Source organism: Choloepus didactylus, chromosome 8 (assembly GCF_015220235.1).
Source record: "Choloepus didactylus isolate mChoDid1 chromosome 8, mChoDid1.pri, whole genome shotgun sequence".
Lineage (NCBI taxonomy): Eukaryota > Metazoa > Chordata > Mammalia > Pilosa > Megalonychidae > Choloepus > Choloepus didactylus.
This window is the reverse complement of record NC_051314.1, coordinates 20,397,893-20,421,623: the sequence shown is the minus strand read 5'-3', so window position 1 is coordinate 20,421,623 and position 23,731 is coordinate 20,397,893. Positions and strand designations below refer to the sequence as shown.

The following is a 23,731-nucleotide window of genomic DNA, read 5'->3' as shown; positions in this document are numbered from 1 at the left end:
GTGAAAGCTCAGGGTGTTAAGTCTTATCCAAGCATGTGTCGTGACCTGGGCATACACACCTGTCACTAAGTTCCTCCTTATAAATGGGCTCTCAAATGACCCATTTTCCCAAGGAAGCACGTTCCTCTTGACTTCCAGGTGTCAACCATAATATTTTACCACAGGTGGCTGTGGGTTAATCATTCCCTGGCAAAGCTACTTGCAGCCATGTATACTGCTTTTCTTCTCTGAGTGATTTCTGGAATAGGTGAGCTAGAGGTGAGCACCTTGAGTCAGTCTTTCAGGTGGTGATCAGTTGGGTTGGAATAGAAATACATACACTCTATTTGTGATTAAGTTGTGCTCTGCTTATTGTAGAACTAGGAAGCAGAGACCCACAAGGGTTGCATGGAAGGCCATCATGCAGACAGTCATGCCAAGATAGGGAGGGATAGGGAAAAGGCTTGTTTTCAGAATGTTGGATGCTGGGTCTAAATAGTGGGTCTAGATATATATTTTAAAAATAGTCATTGTGAGAGCATCTAGGAAAGAGACCTCTTGCATCAGCAGCCAGGAATGGGAGGGAAAGAGGGTCGCAGATGAATATTTCCTTTCTTGTTAATAATTAATCAGAACATTGAGGAGAGATGGAAACAAATATTTGGAGAAAGTAGAGATTGATTAATGAAACCATCCTGCCTCAAAACTTTGAACATGAACCTTGTGATAGAGACAGAGGACAGCTGAGGAGGTTGATAAATACACAAGCTTCAATTCACATGTCAGGATGACTGGGGAAGGAGGAACTTTCTCCGTGGAAATTGCAGGTAAGGTTCCTCATTAGAGATTATTTACTTTAGAACTCAACTCTTTTCTTACTGTGAATATATCATATGTGTCATCTTATTTTATTTTATAACATTTAAATAAAATTTATGTTAGTACTAAAAGTAGTCACACTGCATTTTATGCTTGGTTATTATGAAGAGAAGATACTAGGCTTGGAAACTTAGCATGAATGGCCAAAGGTATATTAATGTGAGAATATTGACTCTCATGTTACCTCTTTGATAGGGGAACTGAAATTCACTGAGATATAAATATGGAAATATAATAGGAATAACTAACACATATGCAGTAGGCACTGTTCTAAGCATTTTTCATATATTATTTTTCCTAACTCTCCAGAAAGAATCCTATACAGAAGATTACTCAGGAGGTCATAGTAACTTCCTCAGAGTTAGTTAATAGGTGTGTTTGGAGGGACTTGAATTTCAGAATCTGAAGTCTTAAGAGTGGTTAAGAATCTTTATTTATCCGCTGATTGCCACCACTCTGGTCTGAGGAAACCACCTGCTGTTCTGAGCTGTGGATCAAATATTTTGCCCAGGAGGAGAGCTGACCACAGATCAGGGAGCTCCATATCTCTCCCCAAAGAATCTGATTTCTCCTCCAAAATAACGGCGAACAGAAGGCAATTGTATAACATTTTCAAGTGCTCAGAGAAAACAAACAAAAAATCTGTTAACCAAGAATCTTATATCTTGCAAAGCTATCTTTGAAAAGTGAAAGTAAAATAAAAACATTCCTAGATAAACAAAAGTTAACAGAATTTGCCGGTAGCAATCCTGCCTTACAGGAAACACTAAACAAAGTTTTTCAGGCTGAAAGCAAGTGACCTCAGAGAAAAATTCAAATCCACGTGAAGAAACAAAAATCTTCAGTAAAGATAGAAATGTAATTATAAAAGATAATGTAAATGAATATTTCTTCCCCTTTCTTTTCTTAACTGATATAAAAAGCAATTATATAAATCACTGAAACTATAATGTATTTTGGAGCCTATAGCATATAGAAATTTAATATATTTTTAAACAACACCAGAAAGGAAGTGGATGAGAGCAAAGCAGTATTGGACTATGGAAACAACTCTACATGGTAGCTTGAATCCACAGAAACAAGTGAAGACAGGGAGAAATGAGTAAGAAAGGTACTATAACAAAAGCTATAATTATATACTTGTTCTTTCTTTGCTCAGCTGCTATAAAAGACATGAAATTATGCCAAGTAATGATTATAATAATATATTGTTTGGTTTGTAACATTTATAGATGCCATATGTATAACAACATTATCACAAAAGGGGGAATTGAGAATAGAGTTATATAGGACTAAGGCTTCTCTACTTCACTGGAGTTAAGTTAGTATAAATCAGGGGCTGATTCTGATAAGATAAAATGTATATGGTAACCTCTAGAGCAACTACAAAAGAAATAACTAAAAAATATATAGTTATAAAAATCATTAAGAAATCAAATTACTACATTAGAGTTTTTTAAATTCAATTTTATTGAGATATATTCACATACCGTACAATCATCCCTGGTGTACAATCAATTATTCACAGCACCATTATATAGTTGTGCATTCATCACCATATTCAATTTTTGAACATTTTCATTGCAATACACAAAAAAGGTTAAAGTGCAAAAGAACACCCAAAACATCCCACCCCCTCCATCCTTCCCTATTATTCATTTACTTTTTGTCCTCATTTTTCTATTCATCTGTCCAAATGCCGTATAAAGGGAGTGGGAACCACAAAGTTTTCATAATCACAGTCACACAGTGTAAGCTACCTAGTTATACAATTGTCTTCAAGAATCAAAGCTACTGGGTTGCAGTTCAACAGTTTCAGGTATTCCCTTCTAGCTATCCCAATACATTAAAAACTAAAAAGGGATTTCTGTATAAGGCATAAGAATAACCTCCAGAATGACCTCTCAACTTTATTTGAGATGTCTCAGCCACTGAAACTTTATTTTGTTTTGTTTTGCTTCCCCTTTTTGGTCCAAGAAGGTTTTCTCAATCCCACAATGCCAGGGCCAAGCTCATCACCACTAGTCATGTCTCACATTGCCAGGGAATTCCACACCCCTGGGAATCATGTCCCACTTTGGGGGGAAGGCAGTGAGTTTACCTGCAGAGTTGGCTTAGAGAGTGAGGCCACATCTGAGCAACCAAAGAGGTTCTCTGGGGCATGACTCTTAAAATGGAGGACTATTTTAAAGTAGGCTTAGCCTCTCCCTTGTAGTAACAAACTTCAAAAGGGCAAGCCTTGCAGTTGAGGTAGCCCCCAATGCTTGTGAGAATATCATTAATTCCCCAGGTGGGGAAATTTAATATTTCCACATTTTCCCACAGTCCCTCAAGGGAACTTTGCGAATACATCTTCATTCTCTGCCAGAATTATTCTGGGATGTATTGAGGCTTCACACCAACCTGTACAAACCAACCAGAACTCACTCCCCAGTCAAGGCTCCAAACATTATGTCATTTGAATAAACTGACCATACAAGTCAAATTATATAAAGTGTCACAAAAAATATAGATCCTGCACCTAATAAACCTCTCTTCCTTTGGTCCCAAGTGAAAGCTGAAGCTTCAAAAATGCCATCAGTATCATCCTTTACCCAGTTGGATTTACCTTAGTCCTAAACAAGTCCATTTCGTTCATATCTCTAATTGAAGTCTGATCTCTTTTTTCAGACTCTTTAACGTTTGCTGTATGGGGTAATGCTGACATTCATAGCTGCAAGACTCTGGCTCTGAGTCTCAGGTGTCACACAGATACCTGAAGTACCAGGGACTGACCAGGTTATACACAAACAGCTCCACATCTCAGAGTTTAGAAATAACCATTACAGCTCAAGGATAGGTGTAACTGCTGTAAGAACTTACAGTCTAGGAACCTTTACAATAAGCCTTCCCCTGATAATCTGTGCTCTCAGACTCAATTCTCTGAGTTTGCACATTATATTTAGTCCATATTAGTAAGGCATTATAATATTTTTCTTTTCATTTCTGGTTTATTTCACTCAATATACTGTCCTCAATGTCCATTCACCTCACAACTTCACTCCTTCTTGTAGCAGTTCACAGATCACCATTCCATTCATCAGTTGATGTACCCTTAGGTCACCTCCATCCACTGCAAATCATGAATACTGATACCATGCACCTCATTGTGCAAATGTCCCTTCATGTCCCTCTTTTCAATTCTTCCGAGTATATACCTATTAACCAAGTTGCAGGACCATATATATGGCAACCCCATACTTAGCTTTCTAGGGAACCACTACACTGCCCTCCAGATGGGCTGCACCATTCTACTTCCCCACCAATAGTGATTAGGTACATCCCTTTCTCCACGTTTTCTCCATCACTTGTATTCCTCTGTTTTTTAGGTGGTTTTATTCATACAGCATACATTCCATCCTAAGTAAACAATCAATAGTTCCCTGTATAATCACATAGTCATGCATTCACCAACACTATCTATATAAGGACATTTCCATTTCTTCTAAAAAGAAAGAGGAAGAGAAAAAAAAAGTAAAAAGAAAAAAGAAAAATAAAGAAGAACAAGTAACAAAGAAAAAATAAGATTAAAATAAAATACAATAAAAAAAGTGAGACAACACCAACACCAAGAATCCCCATTCCCCTCCCTTATATTCCCCTTATAGATATTTAGCTTTGGTACATTGCTTTTGTTACAATTAGTGGAAGCACATTATTATAATGTTACTGTTAACTATAAATTCCAGTTTGTGCTGATTGTATTTTTTTCTCCAATACTACCCCATTTTTAACACCTTTCAAAGTTGACATTCATTTGTCCTCCCTCATGTAAAAACATAATTGTTCATTTAGTCACAATCATTGACCACTATAGGTTTCAGTAAGTTATACAGTACCAGTCTTCATCTTCTATCCTCCTGCTGTCATCCTACCCACCCCTAAACTTCCTCCCTCAACCTTACTCACAGTTATCTTTGTTCAGTGTACTTACATTATTATATTACCATCATTCAATATTGTGCTCCAAACCTCTCTCTCCTGTCTTTCCCATTTGTCTGTAGTGCTCTCTTCAGTATTTCCTGTAGAATATTTCCTGTATCTTGTTCACAAACTCTCTCAGTGTCTGTCTGTCTGAGAATATTTTAAACTCTCCTTCACTTTTGAAGGACAGCATCACTGGATGTAGAATTCTTGGTTGGTATTTCCTCTCCTTCAGTATCTTAAATATGTCACACCACTGCCTTCTCACCTCCATGGTTTCTACTGAGAAATCTGCATATAGTCTTATCGCACTTCCCTTGTATGTAATGGATATCTTTTCTCTTGCTGCTTTCAGAATTCTCTCCTGGTCTTTGAAATGTGGTAATCTGATTATTAAGTGTCTTGGCATAAATCTATTTGGATCTATTCTATTTGGGACATACTGTGCTTCCTGGATCTGTAATTGTATGTCTTTCATAAGAGATGGGAAATTTCAGTGATTATTTCCTCCATTATTGTTTCCATCCCTTTTTCCTTCTCTTCTCCTTCTGGGACACCTATGACATGTACATTCATGTGCTTCATGTTGTAATTCAGTTCCCTAAGACACTGCTCATATTTTTCCATTCTTTTCCCTATCTGCTCTTTTGTGTGTAGGATTTCAGATATCCTCACCTCCAGCTCATGAATCTTTTCTTCTTCCACTTTAAATCTTTTTTTTTCAACATGACTACCATTTTGCACTTTTATTAATAAGTTGCACTAGTACAACTTTATGTCTTGGTTTGGATAATCATGGAAGATAAAATATCAGTCCCAGTTTCTAATTGTGTCCTGTCCATGCTTTTATTCAGTTATGGTTACACAACATCTGCCAAAAATCAGCTCAACCTTATCATTCTCCTGATTCATTCCCTGCATTTTATTTTTTTAATATTCATTTTATTGAGATATATTCACATACCACGCAGTCATACAAAACAAATCATACATTCAATTGTTCACAGTACCATTACATAGTTGTACATTCATCACCAAAATCAATCCCTGACACCTTCATTACCACACACACAAAAATAACAAGAATAATAATTAAAGTGAAAAAGAGTAATTAAAGTAATAAAGAACATTGGGTGCCTTTGTCTGCTTGTTTGTTTGTTTCCTTCCCCTATTTTTCTACTCATCCATCCATAAACTAGACAAAGGGGAGTGTGGTACTTACGGTTTTCCCAATCCCATTGTCACCCCTCATAAGCTACGTTTTTATACAATTGTCTTCAAGATTCATGGGTTCTGGTTTGTAGTTTGATAGTTTCAGGCATCTACCACCAGCTACCCTAATTCATTAGAACCTAAAAAGGGTTGTCTATATTGTGCGTAAGAGTGCCCAACAGTGTGACCTCTCGGCTCCTTTAGGAATCTCTCTGCCACTGAAGTTTATTTCATTTCCATTCACATCCCCCTTTTGGTCAAGAAGATGTTCTCCATCCCATGATGCCAGATCTACATTCCTCCCCAGGAGTCATATTCCACGTTGCCAGGGAGATTCACTCCCCTGGGTGTCTGATCCCACGTAGCGGGGAGGGCAGTGATTTCACCTGCCAAGTTGGCTTAGCTAGAGAGAGAGGGCCACATCTGAGCAACAAAGAGGCATTCAGGAGGAGGCTCTTAGGCACAATTATAGGGAGGCCTAGCCTCTCTTTAGCAGCAACAGTCTTCCCAAGGGCAAATCCTGTGGTAGAGGTCTCAACCCATCAAACCACCAGTCCCCTATGTCTGTGGGCATGCTAGCAACCATCACAGTGGGACAGGCCAATACCCCTGCATTCTCCACCAGCTCCTTAAGGGGGCTCTGCATATTTTTCCTTGTTTTTGTTTTTTTTAAAACTTTTTTTTAAATCAACTGTATGAAAAAAAGAAAAAAAAATTAAAAAAAAACATACAATAAAAGAACATTTCAAAGACACCATAACAAGGGAGTAAAGAAAAAGACAACTAACCTAAGCTAACTACTCTACTTCCAACATGTTCCTACTCTACTCTGAGAAAGTAACCTAATATAGCAACATTTCTGTGAACTTGTTCCTACTATACCCATCAGAAATTAACAGACCATAGTCATTCCTGGGCACTCCCAGAATGTTAAATTTACCCACGATAGCTTATCTGTTCTTATTGGATTATTGTTCCCCCTTCCGTAATTACTCTCTATCGCTAGTTCCCCTACATTCTACATTATAAACCATTTGTTTTACATTTTTCAAAGTTCACATTAGTGGTAGCATATAATATTTCTCTTTTTGTGCCTGGCTTATTTTGCTCAGCATTATGTCTTCAAGGTCCATTCATGTTGTCATATGTTTCACACCATCGTTCCTTCTTACTGCCATGTAGTATTCCATTGTGTGTAAATACCACATTTTATTTATCCACTCATCTGTTGAAGGACATTTGGGTTGTTTCCATCTCTTGGCAATTGTGAATAATACTGCTATGAACATTGGCGTGCAGATATCTGTTCGTGTCACTGCTTTCTGATCTTCCGGGTATATACCGAGAAGTACAATTGCTGGATCGAACGGTAACTCTATATCTAGTTTTCTAAGGAAATGCCAGACGGACTTCCAGAGTGGCTGAACCATTTTACAGTCCCACCAACAATGAATAAGAGTTCCAATTTCTCCACATCCCCTCCAGCATTTGTAGTTTCCTGTTTGTTTAATGGCAGCCATTCTAATTGGTGTGAGATGGTATCTCATTGTGGTCTTAATTTGCATCTCTCTAATAGCTAGTGAAGCTGAAAATTTTTTCATGTGTTACTTGGCCATTTATATTTCCTCTTCGGAGAACTGTCTTTTCATATCTTTTGCCCATTTTATAATTGGGCTGTCTGAGCTATCATTGAGTTGTAGCATTTCTTTATATATGCAAGATATCAGTCTTTTGTCAGATACATGGTTTCCAAAAATTTTTTCCCATTGAGTTGGCTGCCTCTTTACCTTTTTGAGAAATTCCTTTGAGGTACAGAAACTTCTAAGCTTGAGGAGTTCTCATTTATCTATTTTTTCTTTTGTTGCTTGTGCTTTGGGTGTAAAGTCTAGGAAGTGTCCGCCTAATACAAGGTCTTGAAGATGTTTTTCTACATTATCTTCTAGGAGTTTTATGGTACTTTCTTTTATATTGAGATCTTTGGTCCATTTTGAGTTAATTTTTGTGTAGGGTGTGAGGTAGGAGTCCTCTTTCATTCTTTTGGATATGGATATCCAACTCTCCCAGCCCCATTTGTTGAAAAGACCTTTTTGACTCAGTTCAGTGACTTTGGGGGCCTTATCAAAGATCAGTTGGTCATAGATCTGGGGGTCTATCTCCGAATTCTCAATTTAATTCCATTGATCTATATGTCTATCTTTGTGCCGTTACCATGCTGTTTTGACATCTGTGGCTTTATAATAAGCTTCAAAGTCAGGGAGTGTAACTCCTCCCACTTCGTTTTTCTTTTTTTAGAGTGTCTTTAACAACTCGAGGCATCTTCCCTTTCCAAATAAATTTGATAACTAGCTTTTCCAAGTCTGCAAAGTAGGTTGTTGGAATTTTGATTGGGATTGCATTGAATCTGTAGATGAGTTTGACATCTTAATGACACTTAGCCTTCCTATCCATGAACATGGAATATTTTTCCATCCTTTAAGGTCCCCTTCTATTTCTTTTAGTAGAGTTATGTAGTTTTCTTTGTATAGGTCTTTTACATCTTTAGTTAAGTTTATTCCTAGGTACTTGATTTTTTTAGTTGCTATTGAAAATGGTATCTTTTTCTTGAGTATCTCTTCAGTTTGTTCATTTCTAGCCTATAGAAACATTACTGACCTATATGCATTAATCTTGTATCCCGCTACTTTGCTAAATTTGTTTATTAGCTCTAGTAGCTGTGTTGTCGATTTCTCGGGGTTTTCCAGATATAAGATCATATCATCTGCAAACAATGACAGTTTTACTTCTTCTTTTCCAATTTGGATGCCTTTTATTTCTTTGTCTTGCCGGATTGCCCTGGCTAGCACTTCCAGCACAATGTTGAATAACAGTGGTGACAGCGGGCATCCTTGTCTTGTTCCTGATCTTAGAGGGAAGGCTTTCAGTCTCTCATCATTGAGTACTATGCTGGCTGTGGTTTTTTCATATAAGCTCTTTATCATATTGAGGAAGTTTCCTTCAATTCCTACGTTTTGAAGTGTTTTTATCAAAAAGGGATGTTGGATTTTGTCAAATGCTTTTTCAGCATCTATTGAGATGATCATTTGATTTTTCCCTTTTGATTTGTTAATGTGTTGTAATACATTGATTGATTTTCTTATGTTGAACCATCCTTGCATGCCTGGAATGAACCCCACTTGGTCATGGTGTATGATTTTTTTAATGTGTCTTTGGATTCGATTTGCAAGTATTTTGTTGAGGATTTTTGCATCTATATTCATTAGGGAGATTGGCCGGGAGTTTACCTTTTTTGTGGCTTCTTTCCCTGGTTTTGGTATTACATTGATGTTAGCTTCATAAAATGAGTTAGGTAGTGTTCCATTTTCATCGATGTTTTAAAAGAGTTTAAGTAAGATTGGTGTCAGTTCTTTCTGGAAAGTTAGGTAGAATTCCCCTGTGAAGCCATCTGGCCCTGGGCATTTATTTGTGGGAAACTTTTTGATTACTGATTGGATCTCTTTGCTTGTGATTGGTTGGTTGAGGTCTTCTGTTTCTTCTCTGGTCAGTCTAGATTATTCATATGTTTCCAGGAAATTGTCCATTTCCTCTACATTATCCAGTTTGTTGGCATACAGTTGTTCATAGTATCCTCTTATAATTTTTTAAATTTCTTTGGGATCCGCAGTAATGTCACCTTTCTCATTCATTATTTTGTTTATGTGGGTCTTCTCTCTTTTTGATTTCGTCAGTCTAGCTGGGGCTTGTCAATCTTGTTGATCTTCTCAAAGAACCAACTTTTGGTGTTATTTATCCTCTCTGTTGTTTTTTTGTTCTCTATGTCATTTATTTCTGCTTTAATCCTTGTTATTTCTTTTCTTCTACTTGGTTTAGGATTGGTTTGCTGTTCATTTTCTAGTTTCTTCAGTTCATTAGTTCTTTGATTTTGGCTCTTTCTTCCTTTTTAATATATGCGTTTATTCCTAAAAATGTCCCCCTCAGTACTGCTTTTGCTGCATCCCATAGGTTTTGGTTTGTTGTGTTCTCATTTTCATTCGTCTCTATATATTTAGCAATTTCTCGTGCTATTTCTTCTTTAACCCACTGATTGTTTAGGAGTGTGTTGTTTAACCTCCAGGTATTTGTGAATTTTCTAAGTCTCTGATGGTTATTGACTTCTAATTGTATTCCATTGTGGTCAGAGAATGTGCTTTGAATAATTTCAATCTTTTTAAATTTATTGAGCCTTGTTTTATGTCCCAGCATATGATCTATTCTGGAGGAAGTTCCGTGAGCACTAGAGAAGAATGTGTATCCTGGTGATATGGGATGTAATGTTCTATATATGTCTGTTAAATCCAATTCATTTATCAGATTGTTTAGGTTTACAGTTTCCTTATTGGTCTTCTGTCTGGTTGATCTATCTGTAGGAGAGAGTGATGTGTTGAAGTCTCCCAGAATTATTGTGGAAACATCAATTGCTTCCTTTAGTTTTGCCAGTGTTTCTCTCATGTATTTTGTGGCACCTTGATTGGGTGCATAAGCATTTATGATTGTTATTTCTTCTTGTTGAATTGCCCCTTTTATTAGGATGTAGTGGCCTTCTTTGTCTCTCAAAACATCCCTGCATTTTAAGTCGGTTTTATCTGAGATTAATATTGCTACACCTGCTTTCTTTTGGCTGTAGCTGGCATGAAATATTTTTTTCCATCCTTTCACTTTCAATTTCTTTGTGTCCCTGTGTCTAAGATGAGTCTCTTGTATGCAACATATTGATGGTTCATTTTTTTGATCCATTCTGTGAATCTATATCTTTTAATTTGGGAGTTTAATCCATTTACATTCAACATTATAACTGTGAAGGCATTTCTTGAATCTGCCACCTTATCCTTTGGTTTATGTTTGTCATATATATTTTTCCCCTCTCTCTATTAATATCCTTTAATGTACCCATACCAAATATCTTTAGTACTGAACCTTTCTCCATATCTCTCTGTCCTTTCTTTGTTTCTCTGTCTGAAGGTCTCCCTTTAGTATCTCCAGTGGGGCAGGTCTCTTGTTAGCAAATTCTGTCAGCATTTGTTTGTCTGTGAAAAATTTAAGCTCTCCCTCAAATTTGAATGACAGCTTTGCTGGATAAAGTATTCTTGGTTGGAAACTTTTCTCAGAATTTCAAATATGTCATGCCACTGCCTTCTCGCCTCCATGGTGGCTGCTGAGTAATCACTACTTAGTCTTATGCTGTTTCCTTTGTATGTGGTGAATTGCTTTTCTCTTGCTGCTTTCAGAACTTGCTCCTTCTCTTCCATATTTGACAGTGTGATCAGAATATGTCTCGGAGTGGGTTTATTTGGATTTAGTCTATTTGGAGTTCACTGGGCTTTTACGATTTGTGTATTTATGGTGTTTAGGAGATTTGGGAAGTTTTCCCCCAAAATTTCTTTGAATACTCTTCCTAGACCTTTACCCTTTTCTTCCCCTTCTGAAACACCGATGACTCTTATATTTGGATGTTTTATATCATCTATCATATCCCTGAGGTCCATTTCGATTTTTTTGATTTTTTCCCCATTCTTTCTTTTGTGCTTTCATTTTCCATTCTGTCATCTTCCAGATCACTGATTCATTGTTCAGCTTCCTCTAGTCTTGTACTATGAGTATCCAGAATCTTTTTAGTTTGGTCAACAGTTTCTTTAATTTCCATAAGATCATCTATTTTTTTATTTAGTCTTGCAATGTCTTCTTTATGCTCTTCTAGGGTCTTCTTGATGTACTTTACTTCCCGTGCCATGCTCTTCTTCATGTCCTTTTTATCCCATGCCATGGTCTCTTCATTCATCTTTAGTTCTTTGATTAGTTGCTCTAGGTACTGTGTCTCCTCTGATCTTTTGATTTGGGTGCTTGGGCTTGGGTTATCCATATCATCTGGTTTTTTCATATGCTTTAAAATTTTCTGTTGTTTTTGACCTCTTGGCATTTGCTTAACTTGATAGGGTTCTTTTAGGATTTGTAGACCAATTGAAATCCTTATCTCTAATTTGTCTGATCTATAGCTTCGTGGAGTACACTTTCTCTAACTAACCAGCAGGTGGTGTCCACGAGCCACCTGTTCCCCTCAAGCCAGTTCCCCCCTGCTTTGTCTTTGTGGTGAGTGGAGGAGTTAGTCTTGTGGGGTCCAGTTGGTGTACCAAGCTTGCGTGTGTAGTTGGTTTTGCCTGCCCTGTATGTGGGGCATGTGTCTGGGCGGTCAGGGAGGGGAGCGGTGGCTCTAACAATCAAATCTCCCTGGTGTTCCTGGAGTTTTAAAGCTGCTGCAATAGTCTAATCTTTCAGTTCAGTCCTGCCACAGTTTGTCTCTGCCACTGACCCACAAGTCCTTGGTGTGGCCCCTGAGACTTGCAAGTGGGTCCCTCTTCCAGGCTGTGCACCCCCTGGTCCTCTGTTGAGGGATGACTGTGCTGTGTCACAGGTGAGTGCCGTCCCCCCAGGGTGTTTCTGGGCTGCAAGGCTGTGTAGGGAGGCTCCCAGTCTGCTGAGCAGATGCCCCCCTTTCTTGGGAAGTTGTAGTGTTTAGTGAATTTTCTCAGCCACTGGATTATTGCCTTTTGTCTCAGCTATCGTAGTTCTGCTCTTGTCTTGACCTGCCCAAATTGCAAGTCTTTGAGGTTTTCTGTATTGGGCTTCTTAGGGTAATTGTTTTAGAAAAAGAAAACAAAAAGGGGGCCCTCCTTGCAGATCTAATGGGTTATTGAAATGCTAAGAGACAAAGCAATTAGGTCCATTAAGGAAAAGTCCAGGGGGCAGAGTGATCAGTTTTTCTTTGGGATTTGCATATGTGCCTCAGGGCCTGAGCTCTACCCTTCCCCTTTCTGTGTTCACCAGAACTCCAAAAAGCCTCTGCTTTTCTTTTTGGGCTTTTCTTGCTGTTTCTTGCTATCCCTATCTCCTCTCTGCTGGTCTGGCTGCTCTCAGATTCTCTGGTGTCTGGTCTCAGTCTATCTATGATTGGAGCTTGGATCAGTAGAATGAGTTCCCGATAAGAGCTGCCACTGCAGTTCTCCCTTCTCCTTACCAGTGCTGATGGCCCCTCCTCCCACGGGACTGAGCCTGGCAGGGAGGGGAGCGGGTCCCCTGGCCACAAAAACTTACAGATTTTGCTGATCTCAGCAGTTCAACATGTTCATGAGTGTTGTATGAAGTATGCCAAAAGTCAGATTGCTCTGCAGTGTCCAATCCATGCAGTTCCTGGCTTTCTACCTACTTTCCTGGAGGAGTAACTAAAACATACACCTCACCAATCCGCCATCTTGCCCCACCCCCCTAAATCTGCTTTTGTATGTCTCCATTGTGTTTTTTTTTCTCTCTTATATTGTGCCTTTCATCCCCATAAGTTCTGCCAATTGTTTTTTCACACTTACGATTTCTTCCTTATGTTCTCCCAATGTCTTCTTTATATACTTCATCCTTTTGTCATATCCTCCTTAATTCATTGGTTTGATTTTTGGATTGATTTAGGAGATTTGTTTGATTAATAATTAGTTATTTCCATTCTTGTATCTCAGTTGAGATGCAAGTTTGTTCCTTTGCCTGGGCCATATCTTCACGTTTCCTAAGTTGACTCAAAATCTTTGTTGTCTAGGCATCTGGTTTCCATGATTACCCCAATCAGATTTTCCCAGACCAGATGGGCCCAGGTCTTAGGAGGAAGGTGTAATCAGTATCAAGTTTCCCTGAGCAGCAGGTTGTCAGACTTTCCTGAGAGGCCTCTAGACATGGTGCTTTTCCTATCCTGTCCAGCAGGTGGCACTTGTCAGCCTGAAGCTCCCTACCAGCATAAAGAGGTGCAGTCCCTTTAATTCACAGTGGACCCAGTCCTGGCCAGGAACCAGGGGTGTCAGAAGCCAAGCTTAAGTTGTTTCTGGTTGGTTTGTTTTCCCCCAGGCACTGAGGTCTCAATTCCTTGAGGGCAGGCCATCACTTGAGCTGGGCCCTGTCCCCCTTTTCTCAGGGAAGAGACACCCATTGGAAGTTCTCTTCTACTTCTTTGTCTCTCTGACTCTCTTAACTCCACCCTTGCCAGGGTCAGTGCTGACAATTGATAATGCCTGAGGCTATCTCTAATGAGCTGCTTAGAATGAGAGAAAAAAAAATGGAAAAAAAGCAAAAGCCCCTTTTCAGAGCTAGTCTTCAGCCCCTCAGTTTTGCCCATCGACCAGAATTTGTATCCAGTTCTCTGTGCCCCCTTTTTTGAGACATAGCCATTCTCTAGCACTCTGAGCTCAGCTGTCTCCAAAAGCCTCTGTGTGTGTGTGTGTGTGTGTGTGTATTTTTTTTTCCCTTCAGCCCTGCCTCCTATCTCCCAGGAGGAAAAACAGATTCTTATTTGCTCAGGGCCTATCTGTGCTTGTATGTTGTATTCAATAGTCCAAATTTGTTGAATTAAAACTGCAGTTGGAGTTTGGCTGAGCTACCCCTCCCTGCTCCTGATAGGGACTGCTTCTTTCTCACACCTGCCATGCCAGGGGAAGGGGTGCTGGTTCACAGTTTTTACTAACTTTATGCTATGATCTCAGCTGTGCCATCCATTCCTGACTGGTGCACAATGTGTGAACAGTCATGGATGTCTCCCAACAGTTGTTCCAGACTATTTACTAGTTGTTCCTGGCTATTTACTAGTTACTCTAGAGGACTAACTAAATTCCACACCTCTGTATGCCACCATCTTGCCCCACCCTCCAACATTAGAATTTTTCACTTAATGAAAGAAAGTAATAAAGGAAGTATCACTTGAGCTGGGCCCTGTCCCCCTCTTCTCAGGGAAGAGACACCCCATTGGAAGTTCTCTTCTACTCCTTTGTCTCTCTGACTCTCTTAACTCCACCCTTGCCAGGGTCAGTGCTGACAATTGATAATGCCTGAGGCTTTCTCTAATGAGCTGCTTAGAATGAGAGAAAAAAAATGAAAAAAGAGCAAAAGCCCCTTTTCAGAGCTAGTCTTCAGCCCCTCAGTTTTGCCCATCGACCAGAGTTTGTTTGTTAGGCTGTTATGACAGATACTTCATAATGGATTGAGCTAAACAACAAGAATTTATTGTCCCTTGGTTTTGAAGGCTACAAATCCAAAATCAAAGCATTGCAAGGCCATGCTTCTTCCCCAGAGCCTGTAGCATTCTGGCAGCAAGGGATTGAAAATGCCTACTTGACCAAAAGGGGGAAGAAGAAAGACAACAAGCTGAGGTCACAGTGGCCAAGAGATACCAAATAGAGTTGAGAGGCTATCCTGGGGGTTTCTCTTATGCAAGCTCCAGCTAGACATCCCAAATGGCCACAGAATGCCATGCCCTTACCAAAATTAGCACCAAATACCTAGATTCCTACATGAGATTCTATAAAATATTCACTCACTAAGTTTTATCTTTCAGAAACTTAAATCCACCAGAGTATTCCTATGCCAGACATGTCCTAAAACCTAGAGGCAATAGCCTCTTTAAGAACAAAAATCAGATGCAGCCCCCTTCCCTGTACTGTCAATACCCCCTTTCAATATGAACAAGTTAGGGTGTTCTCTGCCTAGACACCCCTGAAGATGGAGAAAGGGATTAAGTGAGAGAAAGGGGTAGCAACAAACAGGATAAGATTTAACAAAGGTCTCTGAATTCTGAAACTTTTATATATATATATATATATATATATATATATATATATATATATATGCTGGGGTGTTGAAATAGCTGGAAGGAGGTAAATGACATGGTGGAACTGTAACTTATAACATCTGTTCTAGTTTGTTAATGCTGCCAGAATGCAAAACATCAGAAATGGATTGGCTTTTATAAAGGGGGTTTATTTGGCTACACAGTTACAGTCTTAAGGCCATAAAATGTCCAAGGTAGTGTATCAACAATCAAGTACCTTCACTGGAGGATGGCCAATGGTTTCCAGAAAAGCTCTGTTAGCTGGGAAGACATGTGGCTGGTGTCAGCTCCAAGTTATGGTTTCAGAATGACTTTCTCCCAGCACGTTCCTCTCTAGGCTGCAGCTCCTCTTCAAAATGTCACTCTCAGTTGCTCTTGGGACATTTGTCCTCTCTTAGCTTCTCCAAAGCAAGTGTCTGCTTTCAATGGCTGTCTTCAAACTGTCTTTCATCTGCAGTTCCTCTCTCAGCCCCTGGGCATTCTTCAGAGCATCCGTCTTGGCTGTAGCAAGCTTGCTCCTTCTGTTGAGCTTATATGGTGCTCCAGTAATTTAATTCAGACCCACCTTGAATGGGCGGGGCAACACCTCCATGGAAATTAACCAACCAGAGTCATCGCCCACAGTTGGGTGGGGCACATGTCCACGGAAACACTCAAAGAATTACAATCTAATCAACACTGATACGTCCGCCCACACAAGATTACATCAAAGATAATGGCACTTTGAGGGACATAATACATTCAAACTGGCACAACCTCCTTTGAAATTTGCTGTACAGCTACTCATTGAATGTGTTTTGAAAGTCTTCACCTTTCTGTGTATTTATAATATTGTATAATAAGGTAAGAACTGAAACTGTGGAACTGTAACCTGTAACAATTTTTGAAATTGCCTGTATAACTGCTTGTTGAGCTGTGCATCGAAAGTTAACACCTTTCTGTATGCATGTTATATTTTATAATGATGGAAAATAGCTGATGTTGTGGAACTGTGACCCATGACATTCTTTGAAATTTGCTCTCTAACTGCATGTTAAACCATACTTTGAAAGTTATCACTGTTATGTATATATGTTAAAGTTCACAATTTAAAAATGTATTAAAAATAAAAAAATACAAGATCCAAATATATTCCATCTATTCAAAGATACAAATAGGTAAAAGAAAGGATGAAAAATGATATATCATGCAAACAACAACCACAGTAAACCTGGAGTGACTATACAAATGTCAGAGAAAATAGACTTTAAAGCAAGAAAAATGTTACTAGAGAGAAAGAGGGACTTTTTGTAATGATAAAATGGTTGACTGATTAAGAAGATATAACAATTATAAACACATATGCATTTTAAAACACTAAAATACATAAAGCAAAACCTGACAGAAATGAAAGGAAAAATATTCTAGCCAAGAATAGTAGTTGGAGATTTCATACACACTTTCAGTAATGGATAGAACAATTAAAGGGAAGATTAGCAAGGAAAAAGAAGATATTAACAATACTATAACCCAAATATACAAAACAGAACACAAAATTTGTAGAACACTCCAACCAAAAACAGCAGAATAGATTATTCTCAAGTGTACGTGGAACTTTCTCCAGCGTAGACCATACGTTAGTCCGTAAAACAAACCTCACTACATTTAAGAGGATAGAAATCACATAAACAGTGTTCTCTAACCACAGTGTAATGAAATTAGAAATAAGTAACAAAAAGAAATGTGGGAAATCACAATTATGTGGAAATTAAACAACACACTCCTAAATAAACAATGGGACAAGAAATGAAAAGAAATTTAGACTATTCTACCATCCACTTTCAATAATGGATAGAATAATAAAGAGAAGATGAGCAAGGAAATGGAATATTTGTTCAACAGAATAAACCAAACACACCAAACAGACCTGTACAGAACACACCACCCGAAGACAAAAGAAAACATTTATTGAACATTCTCAGTGATAGTCCATTTTAGGCCAGAAAACAAACTTCGATACACTTAAGAGGTATGCACTCTGACCACAATGGAGTGAAATTAGAAATAACAACAACAAAAAAAGAAATTTGGGAAATTCACAATTGTGTGGAAATTAAACAACACACTCTTAAATAAACAATGGGCCAAGATGAAATAAAAGAAAAATTAGAAAATATATGAACATGAATAAAAATGAAGGTACAGCATACCAAAACTTATGGGATATAGCTCAAGCAGTGCTTAAAAGGAAATTCATAGTTATACATGCCTATATTAGTAATATGTAGGAGCGGCCATCTAAATCCTTTTGACAGCGTATAGCTAACTCTTGACATTGAAAGGATAGGTCTTAGGAACGTGTAGACCAAGACATCATGTACTCCTTGATGTGTATGGGATTTTCTTCTGAGAAAGGAGACATCAGCCACTGAACATCTTCAGTCTGGTTTTTGTGAATTTCTACCCTTTGCTCCTGTGCTATAGGTCTCTGGATGCTGGCTGTGTCTCTGTTAATGACAAGGGGAGTTGCTGAATTGTCAACAGATTTTGAGACTTGTGAAAACCAAGGACCTCGAGGACCTCCAGGATCCCCAGGACTCCAAAGACCCCCAGGACTCCCAGGACCCCCAGGACCCCCGGGACCCCCAGGACTCCCAGGACCTGCTGGATTTCCAGGCCTTCCAGGTGCCCCTAGCTGATAATATGAGAAACAAATTCCTTTTTCCCTCTGCTTAATTTACCCCCTTTCTCTTAAGTTGAAAACTTTTAGAGCCATGAAATCTCCCAGGTACCCAGAATGGTCACTTCTCACTAAGAAAATAAATTCTGGGTTATGATGGCCATAGACTTTGTGACTTGCAGATATGTCTAAACCTATTGTTGACTGGTGGTTAACCCAGGATTCTCTTTGACAAACCTCAAAAGCTTTCTTAAAAATACATATCCCTGGGCCACACTCAGACATAATCATATCATCAAGTGCAAGACAGGAATATCTGTATTGTATTAAATATCCCAGATAATTCTGATTTGCAGCCAAATGATAGAACTACTCTTCTAGTACATGTACATATATTGCTAGATTTCCTTTAGTCTCAGAACAAGTTCCCTTTCATAAATAAGGAAACTGGGGCTTACTGAATTTTTGAAAAAGTTTTGTCTACATATACAGATATCTTTTGGCAGAGTTAGATTTCAAATCCACAATTTTGTACTTTATAATGCAATTTTTTTCAAGTGAAATGATTAACAATAAAGACTAATTTAGTACTCCCAGTATGCCAGGGAGGATGCAGGTGAATTTACATGCACTATTTCATGTAATATGTATTTATGCAGTGTTATAGAAAAAAAAGGGAATGTAGCCGTTATGTGTCCATCTTATAAAACTGTGGAAAAATCTGGTGATCCTCTTTGTAAATTGAATTGAACATAACTGGATTTGTTTGCAAAGCATCTGTGTAATACTTCTAGAAATCTTACTTCACCCACTGGAAAATTCCTCAGACCAGAAATTGAGAGACTATGAATTTAGTGTAAAGTCCACAATTTTGTAGCTCCATCTTCTCATTTGTTAAATAGGAGAGATTATTACTTAATATGTATGTTCCAGATTTCCTTTAATGAAACTTTTACATAATATCATGTGGGTCTCAAAATATTTTATTGACTAGAGAACAGAGAATTGATATAGTCCAAGATCATACGATTGGGAGGTTTCAGAGCTGGCACTCAGGGGTAGAAGAAACAAGGAGTCTTCAAAGATATGATAAATGATGAAATATATTATTACTTCATGTCTCAAAAGATTGCTTTTCTGATTGTCTGTATGTACAACTGTATTTACATAAATGTATTTAAGAATAATTTAGAGATTTTAATAGATTACTATGACCTTAAAACTCTATTCTTTAAGAAAGAATCCAGAGGAATACCAGTAATAATATACTTAAAGTGTTCAGAAATAGACCCTCAGATCTATGGCCAATTGATTTTTGACAAGGTGTCAAGTCCACTCATTTGGGGAAGAATAGTCTCTTCAACAAATAGTGCTGGGATATTCACATGCAAATGAATGAAGGTGGGTCCCTACCTCACATTATATACAAACATTAATTCAAAATGGATCAAAAACCTAAATATAAGGACTATAAAACTTCTAGAAGAAAACATAGGGAAGTGTCTTCAGTACTTGTTAGGTAATAGTTTCTCACCCCTTACATGAAAAGCATGAGCAAAAAAGAAAAAAATATGAAAATGAGACTTCATCAAAATTAAAAACTTTTGTGCATCAGACAACTTTGTAAAAAAAGACAACAAACAGAATGGGAGAAATATTTGGAAACCACATATCTGTTAAGTGTTTAATATCCAAAATATGTAAGGAAACCTACAACACAACAACAACAAAAAAGACAAAAACCCAATTTAAAAATTGGGAAAAGACTTGTATGGACATTTCTCCAAAAACCTTACACAAAAGGTCAAAAAGTTTATGAAAGGATGCTCAGCATCATTAGTCATTAGGAAAATGCAAATCCAAACCACGATACGATACCATTTCACACCCACTAGAATGGCTACCATTAAAAAAATGAAAAATAACAATTGTTGGCTATCTGTGGAGAAACAGGAGGACTTGTTCATTGTTGGTGGGAATGTAAAATCGTTTAGCTGCTGGGGAAGACAGTGGTGTTTCTTCAGAAACTTCAGTACTATATGACCTCAAATCCCACTTCTAAGTATATATATCCAAAGGGATTGAAAGCAGGGAGTCAGTCAGAAATTTGCACACCTATGTTCACAGTGGCATTATTCACAATAGCCACAAGTGGTAAGCAAGCCAAGTGTCCATCACCAGGTGAATGGATAACCACGATGTGATATATATCCATACAATGGAATATTATTCAGCTGTGAAATGAATGGCGTTCTAATACATGTGACAACATGTATGAACCTTGAAGACATCATGTTGAGTGAAATAAGCCAGACACAATAGGGCATATATTCTATGATCTCACTGATATGAATTAATTAGAATAGGCAAATTCAAATAGTCAGGAATTAGAACACAGGAGTGTGGGTAGGGAATGGGGAGTAATGTTTATCTGGTACTGAATTTCTGTTTGGGGTTCTGGACAAGTTTTGGTAATATATGGAGGTGATGGTTGTACAACTTTGTGAATGGAATTAACACCACTGAAATATATATTTGAATGTGATTAAAGAGGACATTTAGGTGGTATATATGTTACTAGGGTAAAAATATTTAAAAAAACATACAACTGTATAAAATAAATAGCAAACCCTTAGGTAAACAGTGAACTATAATTAATAGTAAAATTATAATATTCTTTCATCAATTGTAACAAAGTTACCACACTAATGCAAAGTGTTAACAACAAGGAGAAGTATATGGGAAGTCTTTATTTTCACCATGAATTTCTATAAGCATACAACTTCTCTAATAAAAAAAATTTTTTTAATTCTGAATTCCTAACCCTGTCCCCAGATCTGGCCACTGAATATCATTTCATTCCTAATAGTTGTCCTTATACCCTATAATTGTATTATGGAAAAAATATTCATGGATATGGAATGTCTGGAAGAGAAATTGTTTAATTAATTAGTTACTTATTTAATTTCACAAACATGTTTAGAGTACCAACTCTGCCAAAAGGTTACTCTGGATTTGAAATGCTGACAATTTGTTCCTGCCGTTTAGTAGTTCATTGTTAAATACACACACACACACACACACACACACACACATATACATACACACACACACACACACAAGATCTGAAGCATGTTTACGATTCGTTGTGGTAAGAGCTTCAGTAGGAGTAATCACAGATCAGTGTCATTAATAAGACTCATATTAGGGAGAAAAAAATTCCTGGTCAGGAGTATTCAAGGAGGAAGTGATGGTGGGGCAATGCTTAAAGGGTGAGTAGGGTTATCTGAGAGGGTGGCAGTGAGTGTTGAGAAAGAAATCACTAAATGTGAAATGCGTTGAATCAGAAGTATAATAGTACACCCTCTGTTTATTTGGATTTCTCGGAATATCAGGTTTTCCTGGAAGTCCAGGGCCAAGAGGCTTCCCCGGAAACACTGAGGATTGTCCATCTCCACCAACGTCTGCCTTTGCGGTGAAGCTGGATGAACCCCTCCGTGCTCCCTCCCAGCCTATTATCTTCAAGGAAGCTCTGCACAATCATCAGGACCATTTTGACCTGGCCACTGGCGTGTTCACTTGTGCCTTCCCTGGCATCTACCACTTTGGCTTTGATATTGAGCTCTTCCAGAAAGCTGTGAATGTGGGTCTCATGAGGAATGGCATTCAAGTTATCAAGAAGGAAACTGAGGCCAAGGATGGCTATGGTCATATATCAGCAACTGCCATCGTGCAGCTTGAGAAAGGAGACAGGGTCTGGATGGAGTCCAACCTCAGCCAACAAGAACCTGAAAAAGGAATTATTCAAACTCTGTTCTTTGGGTTTTTGGTCTATTAAATGTAATATGTCTGTGGGGCACCAGTTCTCTCCACTTCTTCAATTTGGTCTTTCTTTAAATCAGAATATTCCCCCTCATTAATATCCTTCAGATTAATGCCCTTTAAAGAAGTATAATCCATGTCTTGAAAAAATATCCAGCTTATTAATGTGAATTTAACACTCATCATTGAAGCCAATAAATTCTATCAATTTATTGATCATTCAGTAATATTTATTGACAATATCTAAAATGACTAAACCTTGCTTAAGTTTATATATGCTTTATGTCTACAAGCAAGGTGAGATGGCAGGGGAGTTGCAAGAAGTCATAGCCAGCCTTATGAAAGGTAGGGGAAGATTACTGCCCTTCTAGAATGATATAGAAGGCCTGAAAGGTCCCTACAGTCCTAATTGTTTAACGCTGACATTTCTTCTCCAGGGTATAAAGATTCCTTTTTAAAAAATTTTTGCAAAAAATATTATCTGCCTTATAAACATCTTATTTGAGTTATGTAAGATAGGCCTATAAGACACATAGTATTTCTTGACACATGATAATCACTCATTAAATATTAGATGCTATTAATATTATATGATAATTATCATTGCCATTATGATATCAATACTGTCACCACAATTTCTACCAATCCTTCAGACTCAGCTTTGCCCCTCAAAAATTTTCTGGTTAAACTTGTAGTTTAGTGTTCCTGAGGAATGAATCCCAGAATGATTCTAATTTTTAGGAATTCAGAAGCTGACTCTAGTCCAATATTTTAATTGTCAACACAACAGGAGACTCTCAGAGCAGTAACTGTATTCTGTAGCTTTTAAAATGTGGTTCAAACAGAAACGCAGCACAGGTTCTTTGAACTCACCACTGGAGATTCCAGGTAATTCCCATTCTTCCTGCAGGAGCGAGTTGAAGCAGGGAGTCTGGCAGTACATGATGCAAGTAGTTACTAGTAAATATAAATGCTTTTGCTTTTATACATTAATCTCATTAGTCAACTTAATATACTCTCTTATCATTTCTTATAATTCATCCATAGATTCATTCGAATTTTACACATGATGGTCATATTTCATGCACATAATGGCAGTGTTATGGTTTTCATTTACAATTATTTTCCCTCTAATTTCTTTTTCTTGACTAAATGTTCTACCTCAAATTTCCATAAATTTTGAATAAGATAAGTAATAAGGGGTCAAATGATTTTTGACAAATGTGCCATGGTAATTTAATCAGGCAAGTTTTTTTTTTTTTTTTTTAAAGAAAAGTGCTGGATATCTGTATAGAAATAAAAAAGAATTGTGAGCCTTATCTTATACCATATACAGAAATTACTTAGAGATGGGTGGAAGACCCAAATGGAAAGCCAAAACTATAAAGTTTCTAGAAGAAAACAGGAGACTATTTTGTAATATTGTAATATTTTGTATATTGTAGTCAAATGTTTTTAGTCTGGACGAAAAAAAATTAACCATTCTCATTCTCATGTAAGAATGTTGCTTTCTTTAGATATTTATCACTAATGGTCCTTATCTAGTCTTG

At 37.8% G+C, this 23,731-nt stretch overlaps 1 protein-coding gene across 2 annotated transcripts; it reads left to right on the top strand.

Annotated features, from left to right (window-relative positions):
* The first annotated feature begins 677 nt into the window (after window positions 1-677).
* On the top strand, window positions 678-22,240 carry LOC119543120 (protein HP-25 homolog 2-like). Of its 2 annotated transcripts, XM_037847803.1 has the most exons (4): window positions 777-806; window positions 1,864-1,969; window positions 18,164-18,364; window positions 21,755-22,240. In XM_037847803.1, the coding sequence occupies exons 2-4, from the start codon at window positions 1,957-1,959 to the stop codon at window positions 22,195-22,197; spliced, it is 657 nt and encodes a 218-aa protein (XP_037703731.1). In that variant the 5' UTR covers window positions 777-806; window positions 1,864-1,956; the 3' UTR covers window positions 22,198-22,240. The 2 variants fall into 2 exon arrangements, with proteins under 2 accessions (XP_037703730.1, XP_037703731.1); XM_037847802.1 differs by lacking the exon at window positions 1,864-1,969 and having other exon boundaries at window positions 678-806.
* Window positions 22,241-23,731: the final 1,491 nt, after the last annotated feature.